The sequence below is a fragment of the Opisthorchis viverrini genome (assembly GCF_000715545.1).
Source record: "Opisthorchis viverrini unplaced genomic scaffold opera_v5_31, whole genome shotgun sequence".
Taxonomy (NCBI): Eukaryota; Metazoa; Platyhelminthes; class Trematoda; order Opisthorchiida; family Opisthorchiidae; genus Opisthorchis; species Opisthorchis viverrini.
In genome coordinates this window covers 2097046-2108429 of record NW_008751688.1, presented here as the reverse complement: position 1 = coordinate 2108429, position 11384 = coordinate 2097046, and the positions used below count along the sequence as shown (strand labels likewise).

At 44.2% G+C, this 11384-nt stretch overlaps 3 protein-coding genes across 3 annotated transcripts in view; 1 reads left to right on the top strand and 2 right to left on the bottom strand.

The window, feature by feature from the left end:
- Positions 1-5205, bottom strand: part of T265_02591 (hypothetical protein) — a gene marked incomplete at both ends in the record, with an annotated part of 23017 nt that extends 17812 nt beyond the window's left edge. The window contains 4 exons of the mRNA XM_009166870.1: positions 889-1156; positions 1270-1393; positions 4339-4701; positions 5110-5205. Coding sequence (XP_009165134.1) covers positions 889-1156; positions 1270-1393; positions 4339-4701; positions 5110-5205 — 851 coding nt within the window. The remainder of the gene's footprint in view (positions 1-888; positions 1157-1269; positions 1394-4338; positions 4702-5109) is intronic.
- On the top strand, positions 2182-5242 carry T265_02590 (hypothetical protein; the record flags this gene model as incomplete). The annotated part of the gene is given in 3 exon segments (XM_009166869.1): positions 2182-2219; positions 2239-2401; positions 5096-5242. 3 exon segments carry the CDS (start codon positions 2182-2184, stop codon positions 5240-5242), a joined length of 348 nt encoding a protein of 115 aa, XP_009165133.1.
- On the bottom strand, positions 5229-11156 carry T265_02589 (hypothetical protein; the record flags this gene model as incomplete). The annotated part of the gene is made up of 6 exons (XM_009166868.1): positions 5229-5234; positions 5353-5460; positions 5684-5791; positions 6717-6788; positions 9186-9552; positions 10179-11156. The coding sequence occupies 6 exons, from the start codon at positions 11084-11086 to the stop codon at positions 5229-5231; spliced, it is 1569 nt and encodes a 522-aa protein (XP_009165132.1).
- Positions 11157-11384: the final 228 nt, after the last annotated feature.

The following is an 11384-nucleotide window of genomic DNA, read 5'->3' as shown; positions in this document are numbered from 1 at the left end:
CTATATTCTATACTCTATATACTCTATATACTCTATATACATATATATATATACATATATGTATGTACTACTATATATATACTCTATACTCTCTATACTCTATACCATACTCTATATACTCTATAAGCAAATTGAGGTGGCATTTTCTCGAAGTCTGAAAAAACGTTGCAACAGTTTCGATCTCAGGCGGCTCTTTCCAGTGCAAATACAGTCTCCGGGATAACAGACAGTCCGGAGGTTGGTATCCAGAAAAGGGCTACGTGCAGGTCCCTAATTACGCCTACTTGGTGAGTTTCGATAAAAATGGAGGGCATTGTGTAGCACGGCTACTCAGGGACCGGTTACATCATCTTGCAGTGTAACAGTAATGATAATCCTCGTTTGGGTGTAACAATCTTTCGGTGCCTAACTGCAATACCACTCTGGAAGCACGAGGAATGAGATACAAACAGGGTGTCCAAGCCTAGACACGGGTAGTCGAGATGTAAGGGTCAGGTTCGAATAGCGGACCTTCCAGTCAATAACTTCGGGCACCAACCAACGAGCCATCCCGAGCTCCGAGTATATCAGAGAGAGAGAGAGAGATGTACGTGGTAAAGAGGCGTCTGCAGGTTTGGTCATCGGATGCAAACAGGTTAAGTATGGAGGGATACTGAATAATAACACGGGAGATGAGTGACTACCATACACCAGAAAAAAGATCTAACTAAAACAGTAACGAGCTCCGAATCAGAGAGAGAGAGAGAGATGTACGTGGTAAAGAGGCGTCTGCAGGTTTGGTCATCGGATGCAAACAGGTTAAGTATGGAGGGATACTGAATAATAACACGGGAGATGAGTGACTACCATACACCAGAAAAAAGATCTAACTAAAACAGTAAAACCCACCAATGAACCTCTTCCGTAATAGGCGGAAGTGAGAGTTGATTGCCGACAAGCGCCTTGGTATTTCTCCACAAAATCTGACTCAACATCAAAGCCAACATAGTGGATGACACAGCTGAAGGTGAGGGATCTGGCACACTGTCGACCTTGGGCATGGTGGCTTGCCATGATGGAGCAGTGGATGACAGAAACGGTTGATACAACAGACTATGCCAATAGTGCGAGATGGAAAACGGCTCAAACCGAAGGAAGGAGAATAACCCGTACAGATCTGAGAAGAGAAAAATACATGATATGACTAACATTATGGTGGTTATACGGCGAATTAATTCAATACGTTTAATAATTAGGGTTGGGTGGTGTATGCATAGGTTCGAAGCTCACCATCGATGCTTTTCTCGGCTGGAGTTCCGGTGATACACCATCGATGCACAGCATCAATCCGTGACATCATGCGGGCAGTTTTCGATGTGACACGTTCAACCATTTGCGCTTCGTCGAGACAGACCTGGAGGATGAAAATGGACAAAACTGCTGTTGGCTCAACTGAGAATGATTTAAATCCATAAATGAAGAGCTAGCCTGCTCAAAAACGCACCATACTACCTACATACTAAAACTCTTTATTTAAACTAACACCAGACAAAGAACACTGGACATTTTTGTACTACCGTTAAAGGTGAGCAAACGACGTTAAAGCAGTTTCAGGTAAAATATGCAAATACTTAGAAGACAAAACAGTTATTATGCCGGGGTTTGCAATCGCACATTCGGTTCACGAAGCTCCTTGGAAATAATTCGAAATGCAAGTAAACGGAACGTTCAAAGCCTTAGAACAGTAAAGCACTAAACGTCATTGTGGATGCCACTCAGGAAGATTCAGGAATAGTAAGAGGACGCACGGGTGGTACAGTCAGTGTGAGCACTCCATGACTTACAAACCCCTCCCCCACTTTAGCTGGACAGGATACCATGTTCACAACACATTTTAAAGCGTTGTGCTACCCATCAGATATGAGAACCAGGTTCACAGATCAAGGAAAATTCAGCGGGTAAACGTGACAAACCTTAACATCCACAGGGGGCGAGATGGCCCAAGTGGTTAGAGCGCGAATTTACTGACCGGAAGGTCCGACGTTCGAATCCGACCTCCGCCACTCGACTTCCCCTGTCTAGGCTTGGGCGACCTGGCAGTATCCCAGCCCTCGTGCTTCCTTCGGATGGCATGGCAGCTAGGCACCGGAAGGGTGCTATAGCTGAACGCTTTTTTTAACGTCCACAGAGCCCCATCCATATATGGTGGGAGCAGCGTGCCAGCAAAGCCCATATTTCGTGTTATTTCTTCTAGACAAGACACATTCCAGACTTTATAGCATTCAAAAACCTCAGACGCCTTAAAATACGTTGGTATCACATCTACCTGTATCTGGATGTAGAAATGGGCTCGCGAGTTGGGCTTAGCAAAGATAAGAACTCAGAGGAAATGAGAACGTCTTGTTTGAGGGTCTCTCAAATAGTAATCTTACTTAGGGAATCATTTAGATCCATAGCCCTTTTGGTGTATAGCTGGCATGCTAGTGACCTCCCAATCTGAGGCTTAATCACTGAGTTACCTCAATAGGTATCCGAACTTATTTCGGCAAACTTAGTCTCCCCTACTTGAAAGTTTACAAGTGTACTTCGCCAATGGGTACAAGCATATGGGTTGTCTAGCATCTGCTTGCTGATTGTGACTATCCCACTGAAGGCCTACGTTCAAATTACACAAAGTGAAGGGGCTGAGATACGAAGCCATTGATAAAAAAAATCACTTTGGGCTCTGCATCTTCGATGCTAACTGACGAAAAGTCGGAACTAAAAAAGGCAAGAGGGGTCTGAGAATATCGCTGCAGAAATATGGAGGGGGTGAATAATTTAGGTCTCCTAGGTGGGGTTTAAATCATTAGATCTCCACTGTGGGATGACAAACTGAGCAAGCATAAAAGAGCTTTTTTACGTGATACACTTACCTTCCTGGTTACTCCGATCAATATCGTTTAAGCCAATTTCATACCGCAAGACATTATGATCCTCTAGAAGAAATTCTCGCTTGAAACGATCTGATCTTAGAATGATGATGGATGGAAAATAATACCAGAATAGAAAAATGCTCAATTTTTTACAACTGTCTGAAAAAGAGCTCCAAGAGGAGTCGATACTCCGCAAAAAAAGCCGTTGCAATTCTTCGATTAATTGTCGAATTGGCTCGACGGTCCGTGCCCGAACAGACTGCTCAAAAAAGCCTTGCAATTCTTCGATTAATTGTCGAATTGGCTCGACGGTCCGTGCCCGAACAGACTGCTCGGCTATTTTGCCGAATATTCCAGTAGTAGATAGGAAGGGGGTATTTTTATGTAATATCCTGGTACAGACTCTGTATGGGGGCTGGCACGCACAACTCATGTACATTCCAGCAGCAAGCACCAATGGCTGGCGTCCGGTACGGACGGCTGAGCTACTGAGAAATTACACGTGGTCAGCACCGGCGACCTGGGCACAATTGAGCGTGTCATCGAAACCTCAAGAAATCGACTGATAACCAACACACAGAGATCTAACGATAAACGACAACAAGCCTTAGTATACATTCATCGCAGTGGAAGTAGCTCGGTCACGTGTTAGACATGCAGATTCATCAGCCACCTTTTACGACTGCTGTTTTCGATGCCTCAGTGTAAATGGAGCGGGATGGAATGATGAAGAAGAGGAAGAAGCTGGACTGTGGTGAGTAGGTGGTGTTGTTCCACAGACGTTACATTCGACGGTGGCACAGTACTCTTGCTCTGAGAAAATCCCTTCGACAGAGAAGATGACGATCAACAGTCGCAGCCCCGCTATGTATTGAGCTGTTGTGCCTTGTTACAACCAACTCTTCAACTGTAACACCCTCGATCGGGATGTCAACCGTGGATACTCGACCCAAAAATGCTGTGTATGTATCCCAGGCTACATTATCGGCTAAGTCAAGTCCTGTCAAGACGAATCCAGCAATGTGGCAGTTTGATGCATTCGACGAGCTTACTTAAAGACCAGGATGAAGAACACAAGCAGTCCAACTGTGAGGTACCTCCTTTGATTCTGAGGTCACTGTTTCCCCGAACAAGCCTGTGAAGGCTTGAATTTGCTTCCTCTAGAGGGCTCTCGTCGGGAAGCGAAGTAATGCACTTTCGAAGGAGCGGAAATACATTACTTTAAAAAATAAGCGTGACTGAATAACGGGGGACCCAGTGACCTACTTAGCCTACGATTTGCATGTGCAACCAAATGGAGGAAGAGTATTCTACAGGAAGTGGAAATAAAATAAAACGGTCGAAAAAATGGAACCCATCGATCGGCCGAATAAAGCTACCAATAAATGCGGTCCTCAGATAGTGATTAGGATGACGACCCAAGTTTTATACAGATCGAACTTACTCTCCACCAACGGACACATGTCAAGGGGCTTGGGCGACATAGATATCTCTGGGCTAAGCGTAGCCGTGGACGGTCGCCCAGGCCCGCTTGGCGTTCGGCGACAACTTCAGCCCAGTCGAGCTCACGCTGAACCACAGAATACGAGGTAAGAACAATGTCTGCGCACGCTAACTGTCCAGGCTGAACAAATCCGGGAAGCAGCTCATCTACCTCCGGCTCTCCATTAGCGGTACTTTTTGAAGACCGGGCAGTAACTCGAGTTCGAGGCGCATAAGGGTTTGTCCTTGACTGAGCAAGGGTTCCAGTGTTCATCCGATTGCCAAGCTCCACTGGAGTTACTGGGGCTTCCATGCCTGCATAAAGCTAAAAAACGCACAGGTTAAAGTGAAACAAGAGTAACTGGGAGAGAGAGAGAGAGAGAGAGGAGAGAGCAGACAAAAGGAATGGGACGACTGAACCCTAAAAACGTTACTAATGCATTTCTGGAGGGTCAAAATGATGAGATGGATAACCAAAGCGATACACAAAAAATCAAAATTAAATGACGGAAGCAAAGACAGTAAATTAGGAGATCAACTAACAGGAAGGCAATAATCCGGTGCAGATCAGTAAGCTTCCAGATACCTATCTGGAGATGATTGCGCCAGGCTACTACGTTGGTGAGTGTCCCCAGCTGTGGATGGGGGTCATCACCCAGCCCATCGATCAGTGGTCAGTAGCAACCCTGTTCGACTTTATCAGAAATATCAACTAGTAGATGTTCGAACTTACTGACCGAGAGGTCCATGCTTTAAACTCACCTTCTGCATCTCGACTGCTCCTATCTAGGTTTCGGCAGCCTGGCCTCATGCTTCCTTCGGGTAACATGACAGCTACTCACCGAAAGGGTGTTACGGCTGAATGATTACGAATATGAAGTGTCGACACAAGGAATGCCAGAAATCGGCATGTACGGTAAAGTATGATCTTACTGTTCCGATCAATCGTCTACAGAACTTTCATATATAGACTTACCAACACATCAAGTGTTTTGAAAGCAAGATGGGTTTGTAATTCTTCTTTCCATTGCTGCCATATATGGTCGGGAGCAACTATCAGAGTAGATTTGGATTCAATGCGAATCTGAAAAATAAAGGGCTAGGCAAGTGAGATGAAAGTTTAGAATGGTGATAGTGGTTCTAACTAAATAAGAGCGGTAACATGATACTCACCGAAAGGGTGTTACGGCTGAATGATTACGAATATGAAGTGTCGACACAAGGAATGCCAGAAATCGGCATGTACGGTAAAGTATGATCTTACTGTTCCGACCAATCGTCTACAGAACTTTCATATATAGACTTACCAACACATCAAGTGTTTTGAAAGCAAGATGGGTTTGTAATTCTTCTTTCCATTGCTGCCATATATGGTCGGGAGCAACTATCAGAGTAGATTTGGATTCAATGCGAATCTGAAAAATAAAGGGCTAGGCAAGTGAGATGAAAGTTTAGAATGGTGATAGTGGTTCTAACTAAATAAGAGCTTGACGCAGATGTTCAGCACAAAATTGGGGTGAAATCCAGTACTGACGAAAATGTTCGCTTGATCGTGAACGAACCGGTTTTGCTAAACAGCCAAACGAAGTCAGGAGCGCCCAGAAATAACCGTCAAAAACAGAAGAAACGGATAATACCACGAGAATCTTGAATCACGCTTATCCACAGGTAATGACTATGTGGCATCACACTTCCAAACACCACAGAACTACAGTGCACGTTCCACGAACCAGTAAAACATAATCTCAGCTGAGTTGGCTTTCGAGGGAGTCAGTTACAAAGAAAAACAGTACTAAAGAATATCCACCCAAATGCGCACAACTTTATGCGGATAATGAAACTCAAATTTTTGACGAAAATGAAAACCATAAATGATCTCTCCCGATGCTTCTATGATCACCACCCATTTTTGTCTCAGTCTGGTGTTCTGAATACTTAAATAGCACGCACGAAACGCCTGACTTGCATTTTATCTCATTATTCCAGCAAGACGTGGATTGGCAGTTACAATGCCTCCAAGATCGATGCGAATCAAAATGCCCTCGGTCCCATGGGTTTTTGACCTAATCGACAGCGAAATCAGTAACCCAGACTCGGTCCCCAATGTCTTCGTGTTTTTCCATGCTCGAATAATGCAAATAAATCGCCAAGATGTACCTCGATAGTACGCAACCCACCTGATCGTCAGTCCCACTGAAGGTTGAAAACTTGTTCCAGGGTGAACTTCGGAGATCCTTAAATTTTAGAACTTGAGAGAGAGTTTGAGTCTTTAAACCCTCAACCATTTTTCGGAAAGCACATGGTGGACTGTGTCAAAAAAAAGTCGTTCAGCTGTAACACCCTTTCCGTCCCTAGCTGCCATACTAGCTGAAGGAAGCGCGAGAGGCTGGAATACTGCCAGCTTGCCAAAGCCTAGACAGAGGAAATCGAGAGACAGAGGTCGGGTTCGAACCACGAACCTTCCGGTCAGTAAATTCGCGCTCTAACCAGCTAAGCCATCTCACTCCGCTGGACAGTGTAGCAACCTTTGAACCGTGTGGCGTTTTACCGACAATCGCTGTTCAACTTGCGTTTGCATTTTTTTGAAATAAGAACGGTTTACAGTACCATACACGCATTCTTGTCCTAATATTCCATTATCCCATAGGCGCGTCCTACCTTGCAGCAGTGGTACGTGTTTTATACAGTGAGTTCTGCTGTACGTGTCGCTGCGCTAACTCTAACTCGCATAAAAACTTTTTCCGCGCTTCAGCTTGTGATATTCGCTCATGCCAAGCTTATGTCAGAAATTCGTTCGTAAGCTGACAAGTTTCCATGTTATTCGCACACTGATGCCTGAAGCGCGAATTCCATTCATACACAAGTTCCCAAAGCGATGCAACACATCTACTTCTAGCCGATACTGAAGATAGTTTAACGTTGACTATGATGCATGGTAAAACTTAATAAGTTCTTATGAGTGCGAAACTGGTACTTATTTGTCTTGTTTCCCATCGACTTTGTAAACATTGTTGAAGAAATGTCTTGTCATTCCGAAGACCTGCTGTAACGGTGATTCTTGGCCTTGGTGACGTGCGATATGATCTAGATTGGAAATGTTATACACATAGACGCTAGAACATCACAGACACGTTAATTTTTCAGTCACCCAACAAGGACTACACAAATTAATCTGCAATATAAAAAACAGAGCTTGCATCTGCATAAGCGAAACATGAACATGTTCTGCATACGCACTTTCACTGATTATACGTAATTTATTTGACTAGAAGAGCGTTCTCGCGCTTTTTCGACAATGTTGTATCCCACTTTTCGGCGAGCTCTCATTACCTTAGTCACTCCACAATATTCTGCCTCCTTCCAAATAATCGGATCACGCTTTTTCACTAATCTTAATGACGTGCGTTTTGCAGCTGATGAAATAGAACATCCATTGCTCTAGAAAGAGGTCCAGCACAACTTAATTAGTGAACCACGGAACAGGCTTTAGCGATACACCCCACAACACGAACGATTGAAGGAAATCGATTTTCATCAACCTAGCCAAGTGGTACTTCACAGGAAATACCCACATGACTTTGATTTATCATGGTTAGACAGGAATCAACTAATACAAATGTAGCGTCGACGCCCCTTGATTTCGGAAATGCAGTATAAACTGTTGTGGAGAAGCAGGATGAAGTGGCTGGACTTTTCGGGTTACCGCTCATAAGGGTAACTGCAGGCCTAGGAGATAACACACAGTGATGGATTGAATCTCTGGAGTCTAATCTCTGGAGTCGAAATAGCAACGGAGTATCAGATGCATAAGTAAGAAACCACGTTCATAAGTCAAGAACTTTTATGAGGTAACGATGGACTTTTCAGAATTCTAGGTTGATTCGAAAAAAATATTCTAAGCACTCATGCACACGACGAAAACTGCGTTAGAGATGGCTCTAATGGAAATTTCAGTTCCATGAGTGCTGCCCATTTAAAGTAAACTTCATGTGTGTCGGACAACTTAGTAGGATTTCGTTTCACTTGATAATTTAGGGAAGCGCTGCCCAAGAACAGGTGGACTGTTATCAAAAACAATTAACTATTTCAAAATGTACAGAATGCAAGCTGTGTACGAGGGTGATTATGATTAGGAGTTAGATTGAACTTTCAAAATGAATTTCTTCCGCAAACCAGTAAGTGCCAGTTAACAGCCCCAGAAAGAAGACGACCACGGAAAGATGATGTAGTCAGTCTCCCCCAATTTGTAGCCGTCTCTGTGGGAATAGGCTACGCTGCGCCGGGAAGAAAGCATTGTGGCGCAGCCTCCAAGGGGCCTTCTTGGACTAGTCCAGCTCAAGAGAATTAGGATGCTGAAGCGAAAGCTCATTCAACAACTGGAACCCTCAGTAACGTCTCCATGGTGAAGAAGGCCTCTACAACTGCGCTAAATCAGGAAAACATAGTCAAATTCAACGTAGTGGTTGGCGATTTCTGTGCCTGTGTGTGGGAGCAGAGGATCGTTATGTGTTCACCTTCAGGCCAGATTGAATAACTCTGATACTCTTAGAGCTGTCGTTAACGAATTCGACGTTTTCGGCTCTTATGGGACAGAAAGCCTTTCAGTAAGCTAAAACGAATCCCACAGGGATAGGTGCTAAATGAGACAGGGGCACTGAGAAACATCGCTCAATTTTGTTCGTGTTAAAAAAATCGGTATCATGTGTGGCTCTTGAATGCCGCCCCCCCCCCCAAGGATTATAACAAATATCGACAGAAAAAGCTGTTACCAGCATCCGAACTTGCCTGAGCCCAACACTGTGGACAGACGTAGTCGTGTTGGATGGGAAGTAGTTGTCGATATTTGGAGGGTTCATACTGAACACAAGCTGCGTGCTGAGATGGCCCATCACAGACAGAGCATTGGACCAGGTCGAAATCCTGAGTTTCTTCCACATTGCCACACGAACATAAGACGTGCTCGGAACCGTTGGCAAATAACGGCGGCGTGGGTGCATCGCACTGGTTTCTCGGTAGACCTTCGAGAGATAGCAGCTGACCACCACGAGACTCCCACTCGCGCCAAGGATTTAGCAGAATGAGGGCGATGACTTCCAATGTTTTTCCCAAACCCATTTCGTCAGCCAAAATGCCACCTGGACAAGGATCTTCCAAAGGTGGCAAGTGCTCCATGAAACTGAAGGAAGAAGAAAGGTATGTTGCGAATCAGCAGCTGATTTCCACAAACGGTATTAGCGTCTACAACATTAACCGTGGTCACTGGGAAAATACTGTTAAAGTAGAGTACAGGAGATTTCAAACACTTTATACTGAAAAAGAGCGAGTGGTAGGGAAACATCAGTCTATAAATTCCAATACCCTAGACAAACTTAACAGCAAGATCATTCTAATAGTATGGCAAAGTTTTTGCAAGGCAATATTTACGAAATCCAGTTTGCTTAATATGGGTGTGGAGACGATGAATAGTCAAATTTGCATGTAGTTCCGCTATCTTTCGTTCGTATCGGCGTCTTAATCACTGGAGTAAAGAGTGAAAAAGACCGGTCAATTCAAATAATAAGATGTTCAGAAACACATGAATTTTTCTGCCGACAGTCATCTAAAGCAAGTAGATAGTTCATACCACTACATTGTTCGATCTCAAATCAAGATTGTTAGAACGGAGACAAGTGTGTTGCCCCCAAATGGCACGAAGTATCGTCCTAACCTAGACAAACACGCTAGAGCAGTTCATCACCCTGTTCGCTGGATGGTTCACCTAATTTTCGAATGAACAGAAGAAATGATAAAAGGCGAACTTACGTGCCGGTGAGTATAGAAAAATAGATAACTTTCTGCGCAACGGGCAGTTGAAGTGAAAGAAACATTTTGTCGTACATACAATTCTTGTCTATAGTGAGGTGATGTCGCTCGCGATGCAACATCCATTTGACTGCATCTACCTGATATGGACGTAGCATCGTGTTCAACTCCCTGCACTGAATATGGATATCTGGAGCATCCCACTTGGTGCGTGCTGCCTCGTTTTGAGCTTGCGCGTAGTCGTACAAGAGTTTTATGAGTGCAACGAACTCCTCCTGCGTTTCCGAGTGCCTGTTGAAGACAAATGACCGGGACAATGGTAAAGAACTTGGGGCTCGATCAAGCAAGTACAGTGTTACAAAGTCATGGATCTTCTCATACTGCTGTCGGGAAACAGGGTGACTGGGTAGATCCCCAGAAGAACTGATACTTCTGGATCGTACACAGATATCCAAATGTAGTAAGGATCCGGCAGTCCGGAAGTAAACTTCTAGTAGGTTGGATGATGCTGCAAACAGAAGGGAAGCCATTGCAGAGGTAATGCCTGTGACCACGTACTCCTGAATGAATTCAGTACCATGACAAAATAGAAGAAAGGAGGTCTGGTTGAAGAAAAGCACCACTTTCTGGCATGCAGTAACGGCTTTACTGAGAGTTAGCTCAACGGGAAAGCTGACTGTCTGAAGTAAGTATTCCTCAGGTGTTGGGCCGTTAAGGAGAGTGAAGGAATGTGGATAGCTAGAGGCAAGATTCTTCTCTTCCATACCAAACTGTTTATTCCACTTTCGTTTACCGATGACCGGATGATGGTTCTCAGCATGAGAAAACTCGAAACCATAATGGTAGCAGTAGGACTGACGCTGCCGAACTTTGAGGGGAAGAAAATTAGGCGTCTGTTTCGAACGCATTGATTCATTAACGTGTAAATAGGTCAGGATTGAAAATTAAATTGGTTGTGGCATCACAGCTGGACTGAATGAATCTGAAAACAAAAAGCAAAGGAGGATAAAAAAAAGCCCAAGCGCCCATCGTTACCAGACTTATATTCTTATTTTTCCAGGACTACAATCAGATTAAACGATAAAACCCCACACCGTAAACATCGTGTAGCTCAAATATCATCAGCACAAAGTTTATTTTGCGGTCGATAGCACAAACACTATAGGTTTTTCGTCTAAATAACGTCTAATCCCTTCCAGGCCACCG